The sequence below is a fragment of the Poecilia reticulata genome, chromosome 5 (assembly GCF_904066995.2).
Source record: "Poecilia reticulata chromosome 5, P_reticulata-male-v2, whole genome shotgun sequence".
In the NCBI taxonomy this organism is placed as follows: Eukaryota; Metazoa; Chordata; class Actinopteri; order Cyprinodontiformes; family Poeciliidae; genus Poecilia; species Poecilia reticulata.
In genome coordinates this window covers 11,889,144-11,907,204 of record NC_088834.1, presented here as the reverse complement: position 1 = coordinate 11,907,204, position 18,061 = coordinate 11,889,144, and the positions used below count along the sequence as shown (strand labels likewise).

Sequence of the window (18,061 nt, the reverse complement as noted above, 5' to 3'; positions counted from 1 at the left end):
AGATGCCGAGCAACCTTGAAGACACCAGAATTTACCAGCAGCAGAAAAACTTAGAGCTGCTGCAAAAGCTTTAAAAAATGGCATAAAGAAAAACTACAGCATTAATACTATTCTTTTAATCCATTGTTATTTTTTATTCATTTGGTATTGAAATGATTTTGCACAGAATTACAAATTTAAGAGATTTTTCATTATGTTTGGTTGATTTATAATGTCATGACGTGTAATCTGTAAAACCTAGTGGACATTAACTTGAAAGTTTTGCTATACTGCACAGCAAAAAAAAGCACTTTAGTCTAGAAAAACGATAAAATAGAGTGTAGTGGCTGGTATAGTAGTATATGGCAACCAATCATATGTTGGACAATGAGGTGCCAGAAATAACAAACAACTGAAGAAAATGTAAGAAAAAAAAAAAAGATAAAATCTGAGATAATTTTTTTTGACAAATAAATTTCTTACATTTTGATGTGCCATTTTATAAATGTTCCAGTAAATTATATTAAGTGTCAGCATTAAAACTGTCACAGCGTACAGTAAAATAAAAAACCTGTTTGTTTCCCAGTCCAACCACCTGTCAGAGATTTTATGACAGCCAAAGCACGTAGAAACCAGTTGAACCACATCCCCAGTCAAAACAACAACAAAACCCTGCAAAGTGTCCATATGAACGGGGTATTGTGACACAACAAAAATAGCACTCGATATGTTTGCATGTGCACTTGGGAAAGTTTAACATTTTCTTCATTCAAAGTTTTCAAATGCAGAATTTCACATTTTTATTTTGTACAATTGCCAGAAGGCAGAGCAGACGTGACGGAAACTGGTTCAGCAGCTCAGATTAGAACAGAGCAGGAATGCACAGCTACTGCACATAAACTTAAAAATACAAGTAGTTCATAACAAAGACTTTTGACAGAACAAGTTCACATTAGGTTTGCCAATAAAGATTTATTCTCCATCATGTTTGTTCTTTTTACATATTTCATAAAGCTGTCTAATTGGCAGTGGTGTCTTAATGTGACTGATGTTACGAATAGATAAAAGTAGAACGGAAATCGGCCAGCCGTTCTTACCACTTTTTCTCCCGTCTTCCCAGAGAGGATTGCCCTGGCCTTGGCTTTGGTAAGGGGGAAATACTTCAGATAGGCTTCGTACAGATGCCGGGCCAGAGCCCTTAGATCTGCAGCCTCCGGGTGCATGTGCTCCATGTCAGACGAGAACTCAGCCAACAGCTTCTCCTTCTCCGCCTGAGGCATTCGGCCAAAACGAATGGCTGGGAAAGAAAGCAGAAATGTATGTTAGCGCATGTAGAAAACAAATATGCAAAACACTCTATCCACTATTTTACTTGAAAGGAAAATAGAAAGAAATATTCAAGTTATGAGAGTTCAAATGCAAATATCTGCAAAAAGTGAATAAGAAAAGACCACACTGCATTTAAGCTGAAGATCCCCTACCTTTGTTAGCAGAATGAAATTTGTAGTTTTTCAGTCAGTGCTAACAGTGCTTTCAGATTTAAATAAAATAAAAAACTGTCTGAAGTGATTTAAAAATAAACTGCATTCGTGCTAAAACTGCTATGCACAAAAATATACTGACCTTATTTCATTTCTTGCATTTAAGAAATACAGAAACACAGATAATTTACTTCTCCTTTAAATTTGGCTTCTGTTCTTAGATTCCTAAATAAATATTGAAGTGTGTTGTTGCTCAGATCTGGTCAGGTTTGTTTGATGGGTTTGTTGGGAGAGCACTGCTGGATCGATTGTCTGTTAAAACTAACCTTGTCCAGTTTCAAAACATACAACAGACCTGATGTCAATGCATTTAATTAAACATAGGAACAGGAAAACCAATTTATGATTACTATCAGGCTGCATCTAGACATAAGTTAGCAGAGTGAGGTAACTGCTCAGACATTTTCTATAAATAAGTTTTACTGTCTATGTCAGAGAAGGAATAGATCGACTGTTTAAAAGCACATGATAAATGACCCTGCTGAGTTTTTATGAGGTGTGTCTTGTGATGCATTTCAACATGTTCTGCACCTTGATAGTGCATTGGTAATTAGGTTTAAACAGTTCACTGAAAGACCTACACTTATCTAATCTTGTTTCCCCTCCCCTTTCCTTCTGCCACTGCAGGTGGCATTACAACCGACATTTAAAACTAAAACAACTGAACAAAGGAGACCTGATTGAGTTTCATTCACAAAATAAGTCCTATTTTGCAGATAACCAGCCCTATTATCATGGGTGAGTCTGCAGAATTAGCCATTAAAAATGTCCCAGTATCTATAATGTCACAACAACAATAACTTCAACAACAATAACAGCAGTGTAAATTTATGTTCGTTTTTTTTTTTAAGTTTAAAATGACGTTTTGCTTTTCATAAAGCCTAATCAGAAGGAGGTGAAATTTAATGCCATGCCGTGAGAAAGTCGAGACGTTCCATTAAAGTTGGAAATCATTAATTATCCCTCGCCTCAATTTAGACATGCACCATTCTTTAGCTGCAGCTTTATGCAATTGTGAAACGCTGAGTGTGTGGTTGATGCCCACCTTGGGCAAATCAACACAAAACCAAAGCGGACTTGCGTCTCTCTTGGCAACGAGCCTGAGACAGTGACACAGCATGCTGGAGAAACCAGTTGAAACTACAGGCTCAGAGATGTCAATCATTGATAAAACAAACGCCCACACTGTGGCACATTTTCAAAACTGCTGATATGTTGTTAAGTAATACGAGGAGGATATGAACGAAAGCAGAGAGAAACATGCTAGCAACTGGTAGGGTGAAAACAAACAAAGTAATTAAGGTGTGCACATGGTTTTCTGCTAAACCATGTGGAGAAAACCTGCACATGGTTTAGCAGGTTTTCTGTTAAACCATGTGTGCTTCATTTGACAGCTGACGTTTGTTACAGTAAATGCCTGACATTTTTTTCTCAAAAAGTCACTTCCATGTTACAGGAAGAATACATTATGAGAAAAAAAAAAATCTTGCACAAACAAAATTCCTTTTAGAATTCATTAAAACCAATCCTGACTAACACTTTAACAATGAAGCTCCTTTCTACTGAGTGAAGGCGTCAAGCTCCCAATGTTGCCAAAGCAAAATCCCCGCATAGTCCGAGGGAGCAGATATAAAATTTGAAGGGCTTAATTTTGTCTCTTCTTTCTAGAACAAGAGTTGTTTGTTTTTAAGTCTGGACTCATTTTAAGAGCAGCTAAAGGCATGCTTATTCAAAGGTGATTTCTTTAAGTTCTTTTAAATATTAAAGATTATTGGCTTTTGATGATTTGCATCATTTAGTTTATAATTTATTATTTTAATCATGTTTATTTTATATTCTCTCTTTGTGAATTGTATATATATTAAAGGTACCATGTAAATAAAAATCATTTCCTATTTACAAAGCAGGAGAGGAATGAAAGAAACTTTTGAATGGGATGAAAACATTCACATTTGATTAGTTTGTCTTTAGTCAAGGAGTAATTATTCTCATTCTAATAGAGTTCATATTTCACCAGCATCTGCAAAGCTATTTTGTTAACACGTCTCACCTGTAGCTTCCAGCAGAGGTCAAATTTTTACTTCCACTCTCTGAATGGAAGTAACAAAGTAACTTCCATTCAAAGAAGTAACTTGAATAGAAGTTACGTAGTTAAAATACTTCCAAAAGAATCAAATACTAAATCAAATGACTCAGAATTAATTAAAACACCTGGCTGGATTTCACTTTTTCACTCTTGAAACTTTCATTACTTTAAGAATGCATACAACTCAAGCAACAGTTAAGAGGGGATTTCAAGCACGTTCATGTATTCTGCATGCAAGATATTCAGCAGGCTGTGCAAATTTGTACAGGCGGATTAACTAAAGTATGAGGTATTGCACTGGTAGGTTTACAAAAGGTTGTCGTCATTTCATAGTAAAAAGAGTTGCTAATAATCCTTAGATCTCACCAGAGGTCAAAGAGTCAAGCGGCTGAGGCTGGCCCACCCTAACAGGTGCGACAAAATGGACAAGAGAATTGGGGAAATGACACTCGAGCACACCCGAGTAAACTCATACAGTCACCAAACACACGTGAGGAGGTGGAGTCCGTCAAGCCTCAGTGACCAACAATGGCTTCTGAAATAAAAAGCAGCAACTAAACAGTGGTGGGTGAGGGACAAGATTACAGCGTTCAGCGCTGTTTTCATGTTGCATTTCTGCTGTGGATCCAAGTTTTGCAACAATAATTTCACATAGTTAAAATAAAACTAAATGTGTTAACAGGAAGAAGCAGAAAGGATAATCAGGGTTTTGGTGAACATGTTGATAAGCTTGTATTAAATTATGCATGTACAGCTTGGCTTTTTTTTTTTTTTTTTTTACCTAAAATGATGCATTAAACAATCAAAACTGGGCAAGATGGCCACAGCGGATCTATCATGCTTCATTGAACAAGATTTTGGGTTATACAGAACATGCTTGTTACAGTTTTTGCAGAAAATAATTCTCAGATGAGATTTTATTTTTACTCTATTTTGAGCTCCTTTCAGAATGATCTGATACTTAAAGACACTTTAACTTTTCTTCTGGAGACTAAGACCGACCATCAATATAGAAGGACCAGTTCGCTCTTTTCTGCCAACATTCTCGACACATCATCATAGTTTTTTTCAAATGGTGTGTCAGGGAGATTTTCTTAAACAAACAATTCCCTGGGAAGGTGATGACAATCTGGAGCACACATTTGCAGCTGAAGCAGCACGAACCAGGCACCTCAAGAGACTTACCTGTGTTTATTTAAAAAGTCTTGCCACTTGGTCATGAAAACGCAGAAAGGAAAAATGTAACACACTGGTGGGTATTTGGAGTTAGCTGTTGACCACAGCCTCATTTTTGATCACCTTTAAAAGGTATCAGGTACACGGAACCAGCAACGTGAACTGAAACATGATGCAAAGTCTGCGATGAAAACTCGAGACCACAGAAGAAACTAGTGGCAACATATAGGGCAGTGGGGTGACAAGCTACAGACATGTGGCCACACCTTGAAGACTAAATGTGCAGCAGTGTGACCAGCAGTGTGCACTCTGTTCTCAGGAGGGGGCATCTGGGGCAAGAGGAGTTATGTAGAGACACTTCCTAGACCACAACATCAAAAAAGATCCGACTTTTTCTACCTAAAAATTAATTTTTTACCGTCAACTCATAACTGGGTTTTGCTCCTTAGAGCCATTGTTAGCAGAAATAATTAAAAGTTGCCATTTTCTGTATGACTTCAGTCTCTTATTACTGCAGAGGAATTTTGCCCTTCTGCAAAACTTTGCTTCAGTTTCTTTCCAACTTTGTGGAAATGTGTTTGTGCACCATTTTGTCAAGATGCTACCACAATATTTCAAAAGGGTGACCACCCGGATTTTGACCCAGTCCGGGCTTTAAAATGCAAATTCTCTGAATTATTTTCCATAAGTGTGTTTTAGATTAGCTGCTTTGTTTAACCCTTGTGTTTACAAATGGGGTCCAAACGTCCCCACACATGTAAAACTTGTATCACTTGCCACAGTCCTTTACGTTTGCCTCGGTCCTCGCACGCACCAGGGTTAATATCAGTTTGGGCCATATTATACGGCCTAAGTTGGGGTGAATTTGCTGGTATCTTCACTCCTGGGAAGATTTGTTTTTTTCTCCTAAATGTTTTAGCAGAAACATTTACTATTTTAGAATAATCTCTACTTTATACTTTATCTCTACTTTGTATTTCATAATAATCTCTTTAGAATGATGGGCTGCAATTTGTTTGAACATTGCCTTATTGCCCTTTCCAGATTGATTATTAGCAGCTATAATTGCTTCTCTAAGATCACTGCTGATATATTTCTTCTCTGAGATTGTGTTGTTACACACCTGTAAACTATGAACCAGCAAACTGCCCAAGCATCTGCTTTTATAGAGACGGTGACACTTGCTGACAATCAGCGTACTGAGTGCATTTGATTAACAGAACCTGATGCTGCTTTCAAATCCTATGAAAACACAGAGTTTGCACTCAGCTTTTCCAATTTATGCACCATTATTGTTCCATAGCGTTAATAAAAGTAATAAAAAAAAACAGATATTACAATCTTACCGTTGTGTGACATCCCAACATTAAGGCACTTCTGGAAACGGCAGTATTGACATTTGTTGCGTGACTTCTTGTGAATGCGACAGTGGAGATCACAGTGGTCGTACACCAGCTTTAGCCTGATTGTGCGTCTGAAGAAACCCTGTGAGGCGAAAAAAAGGACAGTCAATGCAAATGCAGTGGAGAAACTTTGTTAATTTGTAGGACCAAAGTACAGTAAATATATCAATAAGAAAAGTAAAAAATATTGTTTCTCAAGCCAAAACGTCAGCTTTTCTGACACCATGTTTAAACTTGAGAAACATTAATGTAAACACATGCTTTTAATGTTTGATCTGAAGGAAAACAAATCTTAATGCCCACAATTTTATGTAAAAAAAAAAAAAAAAGAGTAGACTGTATTCCAAGGTGTGCTTTTATACGTTTAACCTTAGAACCAAAGAAGTCATAAGATCTGCTCTTATCTCAGCAATTAAGTTTTCCTGTCACGGTCAAACTCCCAATGCACACACCTTGCCAAACATATTCTGAAGACAGTTTTTGTTTCCTTAATACGAACTCAGCAAATGGACAAGTAGAGCAGGATCAACAATAAAACCAACAAAGCCTTAAAGCTGCACTGAAAATGTGATGCGAGTTTAGAAACTCCCTGCTGAGTTCTTTGGGAATGCTTGTCCGTTTTGACATCTACACCACGATCCAGATGTTCCTTTTTTAATCGCAGGTTATTTAGAGAAGGAGGAAGTTAAAGGGGGTCAAGCCTCCGCCTCAATAAAGAATGTTTTCTATTTTGAAACAATTAAGGGATTGCCTGCTTGGCTGACCCCCTTCTTCTGGTGAGTGTCCCCCGAGACTTCAGCAGAACAATAACTGCTGTAACTCACTTTCATTCAGGCCAGTAAGTTATGACATGACTGAGTGGCAGAAAGACATGAACCTCTTGTGCAGCCACAGAACTAACAGTGTCAAAAACGAACAAATGCAAACATAGGCGACTGGTTATTAAAATGTATTAAGCAATCCTCCACCCCCACATCATAGCATTCAATCCCAGAGGGCCTAAAACAAATCCTACCAGATGAAAGAAATACGGTTTTCTGTTGATTATTATGTGTCTCACAGATATGAAATATTCATCTAACAGCTCATGAGACAAATTGGTCTAATTTGGCAGCTTGGCAGTTTATCTTCAGTGCCAGACATCCTGAGTTTGAACCTCCGTAAAACCTTTTTGGAAATTTCTGTTCTGCTGGTTCTAATCTAATTACGGCAATAAGAAAGAGATTACATTGTTTTAAAACACTGTTTCAATAATCAACAGGTAATTTCATCTGTACGCATGTCGCTGAGCAGACGTGACTCTGTTGTAGATTGGTAACTGGCCTAAACTGCTTTCAGCCCACACCTGCAATACTGCAAAATGTTTTCTACTGTGTTTTATCTGATTTAAGGCGAGTGATAAACATAAAGTGCAGCTATAACACTGATACAGATTCTGTTGCTGTTACCTTTCGCCTTCATGGCAGTAAACCGATTGAAGAAACGATTGACATGACAGTGGGATTAAAATTTAACATTTATTTGTCATTTTTACTTTTTGCTGGGTAGTTTAAAAAAAAAAGTGCAAATTAAGTGTGGAAATGTGTCTGACTGTGAGACTGCAGGGAGAAATAGGGGAGCAAAAACATGTTTGCTCTCCAAATGTATTTATCTTTCGCTTCTACAAAAATCAAAATCAAAGTCTGTCGAGCTTGGAGTACATTGTGTATTATGAAGCCTAAAAAAACACAAAATTTTAAGTATTTAAAAAAAACTATTATAATAGGAACGCCAAATATCAAGCAAAAGGGTTAATGGTGAAGGAACTGTTGAACGTTAAAGTGAGTCCAATTAAAAAAAAAAAAAAAGATTGGTGAAAAAACAAAGCTTTCCAAATGTTATTAAACAGAAAGACTATTTGAGATTGAAGAATGAGATCCAAAAAAATGAAAAGGGAGCTTGACCTCTAAAAACTGTCCACAATGTGAAACGTAGCGGCACAAAGTTTCAAAGTAGCAAAGTCTTTGCAACTCCGTGCATCACAGCATAATCCTCCTACAGGGTATCACTTGCACAAACAATGGCTGATGTGGGGAGATGTGGAGATAACAATAATTCACAAAGAACATCTTTCATAAAACCCACATGTCAAAAGTACAGTGACGACGATAAGACTTATCTAAACCACATGAAGTTTTGACATCTGTGGACTGCTGTTTCAGTAGCCCCTTCAGATAGTGTTAATTTAACTGCATTAAATGGTTTTTAAAACAATGAGTTGTTAGTTGAAACTTGGTTGTTTGTTTGAAAACGCAGGTGTTTAGATTAAACAGGATGTGGGGTCTTTGTTGCTCACTCTGACTGATGCTCAAGACCATCTTTGAAGAAGGGAACCCCCTCAAAGACGCTCCGACTGACAGAAGTAGCTGAGTTGATTGTTTGGATATGTCATTTTTACATACAGATTGTTGACTTATTAATACTTAAAATATATCCTTTTTAGATAACACTTTATTTGAAGGGGGGTGAATAAGACTGTCATGACACTTTCATAAACATGTCATAAACATGACGCAACACCTGTCATGAACATGAATAAGCCTTCATGAATGTTTATGACTGTTGTCATAAAGCGTCATTCGGTAAATTATGACACTTTTAATACAAAGTTGACATTATTCAAAATGTCTTTGTTATGACAACTTGGCATTACCCAAGAAATCATTACTGTTTAAACTTTACCTTTAATAACATAAAGTTACCTAATTTTTAAAGTGCAATCAGTAATAATTTTACAACAAATTTATATCAGTAATGATTTCTTTGTTAATGTCAAGTTGTCATAACAAAGATATTTTGAATAATGTCAACTTTGTGTGTCATAATTTACTGAATGACGTTTTATGACAACAGTCATAAATATTCATGAAGGCTTATTCATGTTCATGACATGTCATGTCAGTCTTATTCACCCCCTTTAAATAAAGTGTTACCCATTTTTATTTTAATGTTAAAATACATCCCAATTTAATTTGCAGTTGGTAATGATGACCTGTACCACACACCGACCAAACACCTTAAAATTTCATTCAAATCAATCAGAGCAAGCAGTGGATTTGTAGGACAACAGTTTGTTTGGTTCATTACACCATTTAAAACAAAAATGAATAACGTTCCCATGTTGTTAGTCAAAATGTGTATTTTGTCTTAATATTAGATGATTTAATAGCTTTGCCTTTGTGGGATTTACATTTTTCTGCCTTAAAGTAAATCCTAACATTTAGCAAGGATCAAGAAATATATATCGGTGTGTAGCAATAAAAAGTGATTTTTATAAAGATGGATTTAAAAAAAAAATTTTGCTCACAGGTACATATAGATTTTAGTACACTTACACTTACATGCCTTTCATGTAAGTTCCATTTTAAACCTGTGAAACCTTCTTGGAACCAAAGCATTAGGTGAGTACCAAGTACTACTGCTGAAACTGAAAATCCTTCTCATTTATGCTTGGAACATAGTGTCACAATTTATAGTTCAACTTCCTATAATGTCAAAATATTTCAAAGAAAATGGAAATATGTCTGACACTTCACCCACACTCTATCAGTTATTTATACTCCTTTACAGACAGCACAGACAGACACACCGACAGAAAGTCAAAGGGGCTGGCTCGTTGTACGCAGAGGCAGATGCCGGTGTTGAGTGGAAAAATGCTTGGGGCTTGTGGTTAGAGTGACAGACATCAGAAAGATAGAAAAATGCCCACTTCTCTCTGGGCATAATACAATTATTTATTCCACCGACATATGGCAGGTAACACGGCGACACAGAAAAAGGAAGCGACCAGCACAGAAGCAGCTTAGAGAATCAGAGACAACAACTGTGACACTGGTTAACATTTCCTGGCAGTATTCTGAGGTTTTCTGACTGTCAGGGTTTTTTTTTTTTTTTTTTCTCAACCGAGGCATTACCTTTTGAAACAAACAATAAATAATTTGTTTGCTGGCGTGGACTTAAATTGACTTCAGAGTTACACAGATGGTTTATTAAAGTATGGGAAGTAAGCCATCTAAAACAAAGTGGCTTTATGTGAATATATACCTCCCCCTCCCCTTACTAAATCATGAATTAACAGTGATTGAACACAGGCTGAATTAAATGTCACCAAGCAAATTAGCCCTGATTACAGACAGGCTTGTAGAATCAAGAAATCACTTAAGTAGAACCACTCTGATTAAAGCAAGTGGACAAAAAGATCCTGAGAAGCAATACATCATGTTGTTATATGAAGAAGCTCAATAAAAGTCATGGATATCTAAAGGGCCTGGAAGTTTCTAAGACGTTGGAACCCCAGCAAAGAAAAGTGAGAGCAATTCTGTAAAAATGAAGAAAATATTTAATAGTGGAGAACCTTTCCAGAAGAGTAAGGCCTACCAAAACTACTCCAAGTGTTGCACTGCTGACACATACAGGAGGTCAGAAAAGGAACCTTGGAAAAAAGTAAGTAATTCAGGTCTTACCCGTCTCCACTAAGATTGGTGTTCATAATTCCAAAAAAACAAAGAGACTTGGAAAAAATGACATCTACAGTATAGCAAAGGGGGAGTTTGAAGGCCAAATCACTGCTGACTAATGAACATTAAGGCCCAAAACTCATCTTAAAATTCCCCATACATATGGCAAAATATTTCCTGAACTATTAAGACAGTAGTTTAACTCTTTGAAAGGTGTCGGTCTGTTACATCCAATATAAAACTAACTGCATTTTAAACGGAACGCCATAGCAAAAGTTAACCATGATGCTGGTCATGTGACAGTCTGATGCTGCTTTATTGCATCAGGACCTGGACAACTTGGAAGAACTGATAGATCCTGTAATTCAAAATCATGTCTGCTGGTAACAATGAAATAAAACAACTCACATGCTTTGTTATTGAAACCTAGGTACTAACTAGAGGTTTCCTATTAGAAACATGTAAAGTTTTTCACTTAAAGAGAGAAATAATCTTTAGAATCAGTTTTCTCGTTTCTCGACTGGTTATGTCATTCATGATACATAAGCATGATTCACCTTCAAACCTATCAATGCTGCTCATCACTCTACTTTAAGATTAATCTCTGGAGGTAGCCTACAGCAGGAAGTGCTACATTAACCAACTTCAACTTCATACTTGGAATATTCAACAACTGAATTTCTTTCTCGGTGAAAAAAAAAAAAATCCCTCATGTTATAGAAAAGAGTTGCACGATGGAAGAGGAGCGATTATGAAACTGCAGAGCACCATGAGACAGGAAACCCACCACAAAGAGTAAATGCTGATTAATTTTTGGATCATTTCAGGTGGTGTTGCTTGTTAATTTCTGGATATATCATTTTAGTTTCTGTCATTTTATACTAATAGTTTATATTATATGGGGTCTTGAACTGATTCTTTAAAGAAAATGGAGTCCCTTAAATTCATTATTGAAGATAACAAGGCATGTGTATCTCAAAAAATTATCACTTCCTTGGAATGATATACTCATATACAGAAAGTGTTATACATTTCAGTTTATTTTGAAACCCAAAATTATATTTTTTAAAAATCTGAATGTTACAGAAAGCCTTTAGAGAACACTGTCAATAAGAAATTGTCACCCTACTGAACAGCATATCCATGCACTGTACAGTATGAACACTCAGTACTTGCTTGGGGTTCCTTTTGCATGAATTACTGCATCAGTGACACACAGACGATCAGCCAGTGGTTCTGCTGAGGTTTGAAGGAAACCGAGGTAGCTATAATAGTGGCCTTCAGCTCATCTGCGCTGCTGGTTCTGGCGTCTCATCTCGTGTAAATATACCTGAACACAACTCTGAACAGCAGCTTCTTTAGCAATATTGTTTTTTATGGCTACCCTCATTGACTATCTGAGAACTGTCAAGTCAGCGGTCTCTTCCATGTTTCTATAGGCTATATTTATGTCCTAATTTTCTGAGAATCAAAATGAGTTGAGTTTTCATCAGTTTGTGCTAGAATTATCTGATTGAAATGGATCGCTATGTCTGTGAATTTAATTCACATTTTGAATTAAATTATCCTGCCAATGATTTTTTAAAATTTTTTTTATTTATTGAGAAAAATCTTTATTCAAAGAGACATCTTTGATTAATTAATTTACCTGTCATTTACTATCTCTTTTCAGGCCTACCTTACAGCCCTCACAGGCATGGACCCCATAGTGAAACCCCGAGGCTTTGTCTCCGCACACACGACACTCGATGTTCAACGCTGAAGCTGATGCTTCGTCTGGGAACTTGGAGAACAAAGGGTTGTCAGAGTACTGTGGAGGTGACTCTGGTTCCATCTTAATTGGGTCTAAAAGAGGGGGGGGGGAAAGACACATTTCAAATGTATGACAATTGATCATTTAGTTGCTTCAACCAGCAGTAACTTTCTATTCTACTCTTCGAATGTACAAAATGTTTAATCAGAGCAAATTAAGCTGAACTTACTGTGCGTCTCCATCTCTGTCCTGTAGCTGTGCATGTTTGTGTAGTCCATGTTGGTCAGGTGTTCTTCACTGAGCGGAGGACTGATGTCGTAGGCCAAGCCGGCAGATGAGATGGAGGATACAAGCGGGGGAGACAAGGAGGAAGGGATGGAGGAGGAGGAAATGGAGGCATAGTCTGACGTGGACAAATGTTTCATGTCGAGGTAGTGGGGGCTGTCATCCAGCTCTGGCAGGTCCACTGTGCTCAGGCTGAAACCGACCGGCCACGCTAGGAGCTGCTGGGTGTCCACCATGTCTGTGGTGCAAGCAGAAGAGATAAGAAAGCATTAAAAGATGGAACACAAACTACTCCTGATTATACGAGTGTTTGTGGCTTTTCTAAAACACAACTGTTGAATAAAGACGGTGGAATTCTGATGAAAAGAAGAAGATTAAGCATGCCTGTAAACTACAAGTCCACATACAGAATTCTGCTGAAGGTTAATCATTAAAAATGTCTCCTCGGAAAAGTTCAAAACATTAGGGCGTGCATGCACACTCCCATGCAAACACCATGAGGAGTACCCACAGTCCTCCCGCTTGCTCTTGAAGTATGTCTGTTATCATGCAAACAGGGAGGCAGACTGTGTCACGGGGAGAACAAGACGAACTCTGGCACTGAGGAACGTCTCCTCTGCTCAAAACACTGTCTTCCCCTCATGCTGTTTGGGTGCCTAGTGGTGCGATTGCCCAACTAAAGGACACGGAAAGGAGGCCAAGGATACATGACTTGATATAAGGCACAAAAAATAACTGACTTTTTTAAGTGCTAAAACATCTACGGACTTATTAAGACTTAAGATTTTTTCTTACTACATGCTCATTTTCTGAATACCTTCACTGTGAAAAATGGGAGGTACTTAGTAAACATCTGTATTTATTTATTTATTATCTTTATTTAGATTCAGAGCTAGTAGATAGCTAAATTTATCAGCATCCCTTTTCATTAGCACTGGTCTGCTCACCATAGTTACAACTTAGCTAGATTTGTTTTTGTTGGCACAGATCATTGAAGGTGTTCTCATCCAAAATGGACAGACATTGGAGGAAAAAAAGTCAGCCGAGGTTATCAAAGTCCAACCAACCATCAGAGGGTACCAGCGTCCACACAAAAGCAAACCAAATAGAAAGCTTTACGCCCCGAGGGTAAGTTTGCCCAAGGCTGTGGTGTAATGCAACAATTTACAGCATGTTGGGAGATTGTGATTTTTGCTCTTGTCATCCTCTCAGCAAGCTCTCGGCAAGTAAGGCACCATTAAATCAAGCACAGGCCAAATACAAAATATCAGCTAGATAAAAAATATTTCAGTCAAATGTTAACAGATTTGATTAGCAATAATGTTTTGCTCTTCCATGATCTAATGTATAGTGTATGACAAATACATTCATAACCTTGCAACCGTTTTCCAATTTTGTCAAAGACTTCAGTAGATTTTATTTGGATGTACATAACTGACTTGTGTTCTTCAAACTGTGACTCTGGAGCTGCATACGGTCCTTAAGGCCCTCGACTGCAGTAAGGTAATTTTATTTATACAGTAGCACGTTTTCAGCAACAAGGCAATTAAAAGTGCTTTACATGAATTAGAGGAAATACAAATAGAACTGTGGTTCCTGGATAACCAAAAACCAAGAATTTACTAATGTTTATTAATATAAATGCATTAAAAAGTGTTTTTCCTTTGCGTTTTTATGCAATTCATGCAAAAGAAAATTAACAAAACATGACTAGAAATACAAAATGAATGTTTTCTTTTTTTATTAAATAATTTGTTGTAAAAGGGCCATAAAAATATCCCATATGTGTCTGAATACTTGTATGTAATGTTTTTAATTAAGGTAAAGTGCAATAAACTTTGTAAAATTATTTAAATGCTGATTACATTTTGAATAATAAAAAAAACAAACAGAAAAGAGATCAGCAACGTTCATAAATAACCAATGGATCCATAGCTCTGTTCAGTGAATGTAACCTTTATAACCTGTACAGATTCTCAAAATAACCCCCAATCAACCATTCAGATGCTGATTTGGAACGAAAACAAAGCAAAGAATGCTAATTATGCAACAGGACACAACTAAAATAGTAGGCTCAGATGGCACAGTAGCACCCGGCATGATAATGACTTCCACTGGCTCCAAAGATACTTGGCAAAACAACCCTCTGGAACAAACATCCTCTTCTCTCAAACACATATTGTTTCCTTTTCACTTGTTTTGAATGTGGCAGCAAAAAAATCAGTGGGGTCCACTTAAAATTCACATGGACTGAGGTATTGTTCTACTACAAGCAGAGGGATGGTATGTGCATAAGTGTGTGAAACTGATGACTATTAATACCCGAAGAAACCTGGTTATTTTTCCTTTTGCTGGAGAGTTGCCAGCTGATGCAGAATTAAAATAGACTGAGGAAGAGAGTGACTTGTGCTCTGCTTGGCATCGAGTTATTAGATGGAGAAAGAAATCCAGTGGGAAACAGAGGAGCTCCAGAGGCAAAAGGCAAGAGAGATAAAGCAATGGGTGACAGAAAGCGAGTCCCTGGGCTACTGGAAGGATTTGAACTACACTCTGGAGACTCTTAAGAAAACTCTCATCTGAGGAAATTCATGCTCTGTGTTCAGCACAACATGGGAAAAGAAAAAGGAAGGCGACTGCAGTGAAACAAAACTTTTTCAATTATGTCGTAACTGAGGGTGAAAACAAGTTCGGGCTCAAACTTTTCTTCCGAGGTTGTGCATAGAAACAGTGCCATGCAAAATCTTTTCAAGTTTGAATCTCTGAGTATTGTGTAGGAAAACAAGTTGTCAGGCTAGATAAAAGGTGACAAATTATTAGTAAGGGGTGTTTGATTTGTGTTGCCTTAGTAGAGGTGTGTTCATGTCAGCACGTGTGCAGGAGCTGCAGCGGTGTCTCCTGCCGCTTCTCGGGTTTCCACGTGTCATGGCTTGACTTCGAGGTAGACGTACAGTTTGGATAAATGCTTTCTATCATTTGGCACTTCAGTCGTGACACACTCATAGTGTTAAAACCCAAAAAGGCCAAGCAGGTCTGGCAGACACAAGCTCCATTCACTCTGTTTGTCTTAAAGGGCGAGTTTTCCAAGAAAGATATTTAAAAGAAGAACTCAGGTTTTCTTACTGTAAAGAATTACTGAAGTAGTTAAGGTAAATAATTTGCAGACACAAGCTGTTCTTCAAGTTGTTTAAGAGAGGCTGTGCCACTGTCAACACAGCTGGAATGCAACCACTTTGGAAAAAAGAGGTGAAATCAAGGGAAATATGTGAAATCATCCCTAAGGAACAAAGTTGCAAAACCAATGTAATGTTCAAGATGCTCAGATTTCTTCACAACAGATATGGCTTTTTCCAAAATGGTCAGACACAAAGGAGCAGGATAAAATTACTCAACAGACTGCATAGTCCCTTTCAAAAGAGTTCAAATCTTTCCAACTTTTTACATTTCGTAACGCTAAAACTAAAATGTCCAATGCATTTTATTCTGGTTTATAAAAGACCAACACTGAGTAATAGTAACTTGTGCAAATACACGTAAATGACACATGGAAATGACATAACTTTAGCATTTATAAAATTAGTAGAGTCTGGTATGTAAATGGTTCTCGGTATGAGCACAGCTCAGCTGTTCTGAGAAGGCCTCAAAGGTTTGGCTTCAGCTGTGAAGACCAACGAACACAGCATACATGTCGGAGATAAAGGAAACAATTGTGGATTAGTTCAAAGGAGGGTTAGGTAATAAAACCATACCCTAAACTCTGAACTTATAATGGTTTGTTCACACGGCAACAATAACAAACTGTTGGTGGATTTTCAAAACCTTAAGAGACAATAACATGTTTGGTCCTACAGTGTGTTGTGTTTATTCATATGACAGAGAGTCATATGATAGTTTGTGGACTCTTTATAACAGAGAGAAAGCAAAACAAAATGAGTTCTCCAAAGTCCACCATCCTTCCATTTCTGGTGCACCATGGCAGTTGTTTTGTCTTCTGTATTTTGGATGCCTGTCAGTTTTTTCATGACCTTACTTTCTGATTGGCTACATGTCACATTCAACAGACTCATTTGTCCTCGAGGAACACCTGGGATTTCTGGCCAAGACAATCCAACGTGCTCAATATCCCCAATTTGAGGGTAGAGCAGTCCCAACGTCCTTCCAAGCAGACTAGATCAGTTTAAGATTACAACATTATCTTTACAGTCATCAAGGCATCCTTAACATTTATGGAAGGGGAAGATTTGGTCAAAGATCAGCATAATACCAAAACCAAGAAATCAGATCTGACAGGAAAAAGCCAAGAGGCTTATGGTAACTCTGGAGGAGATGCAAAGATTAACAGCTCAGATGAAAGATCCTGTCAAAAAGACTACTATCAATCCACAAACATGGGCTTTATACAAAACCCACGTTTTGTATAAACGTTTGGGAGTTCTTATGAAATTCATAAGATCTCCCATTTGCAGTTTGCCACAAACCACGTAGGAGTCCGAGCAAATATATGGAAATAGGTACTCTGGTCAAATGAAAACAACTTTTAAGGTTTTTGTCCCTCATGACACACTATGTGAGTGTGCAACGCTAACACAACGCATCACCCTGACTGAACACTCTAAACTTGCTGTGAGACATTGAAGTGACAACATTCATTTCACTTAGGAGTATATGTTGGAAAGGCCCAGTCAAAGTCCAAACCTAAAACCAATCAATCCCAAATGATATGCATCCCATGTAAATGAGTTACAGCTATTTTGCAATCAGCATTATTTTGTGTTCATCTATGTTAAACCCTTCCAAATTATTCTGGTTATAATTGATGAAATGTGAAATGTTCAAGGTACATGAACACTTTTATTAGGCGCTGTGGCTGGAGTCCTTATTTTTCTCATGATTATTTTTTGTGAACTTTATTATTTATCTTCATTTGAAAATCATTTAATTTGTCACTCAAATGTTTCACCCCCTACTTAAAGACAAGCCCTTTTAGAAAATATGCACATTTGGTAAACAGTTCCAACTGTCTTTTTTCCATAATCCGTACCAACTTTAGGTACAAAAGGACATCATGGGACCCAAGACAGTTTTTTTTTCTGATATGAAGTTCTATGGACCAAAACATTCATTTGAAACTAAACTTCTGTACCTAAGAGAGATCATCCAACAATGCACATAACGAACAGCAATGTTTTTCTAATAAATCTCAGTCCTATGATAAACTGTCTCCAAAGTATGTAGGTTTAAGAATAAGTGTGGATATAAAGCACAACACCATAATCCAGAACAGAAAACTGTAGCAACAAGAAGTCTCTCCTTGAACTTGTAGATCTGTCCAAGGAGTGAACAGC

General features: G+C 37.3%; 1 protein-coding gene and 1 long non-coding RNA gene across 4 annotated transcripts in view; one reads left to right on the top strand and one right to left on the bottom strand.

The window, feature by feature from the left end:
- Positions 1-18,061, bottom strand: part of pparg (peroxisome proliferator-activated receptor gamma) — a 43,891-nt gene that overhangs the window by 6,615 nt on the left and 19,215 nt on the right. For all 3 annotated transcript variants that reach the window (XM_008408553.3, XM_008408552.3, XM_008408555.2), the window contains exons 2-5: positions 12,664-12,957; positions 12,360-12,526; positions 6,129-6,267; positions 1,077-1,276 (exon numbers count right to left, since the gene is read on the bottom strand). In XM_008408553.3, the coding sequence (XP_008406775.2) occupies positions 1,077-1,276; positions 6,129-6,267; positions 12,360-12,526; positions 12,664-12,955 (798 nt within the window). In that variant the 5' untranslated portion in view covers positions 12,956-12,957. The remainder of the gene's footprint in view (positions 1-1,076; positions 1,277-6,128; positions 6,268-12,359; positions 12,527-12,663; positions 12,958-18,061) is intronic.
- Positions 10,506-12,541, top strand: LOC145551665 (uncharacterized). Its single transcript, XR_014087555.1, has 2 exons — positions 10,506-10,667; positions 12,354-12,541. It is a non-coding gene; the product is annotated as an uncharacterized LOC145551665 (long non-coding RNA).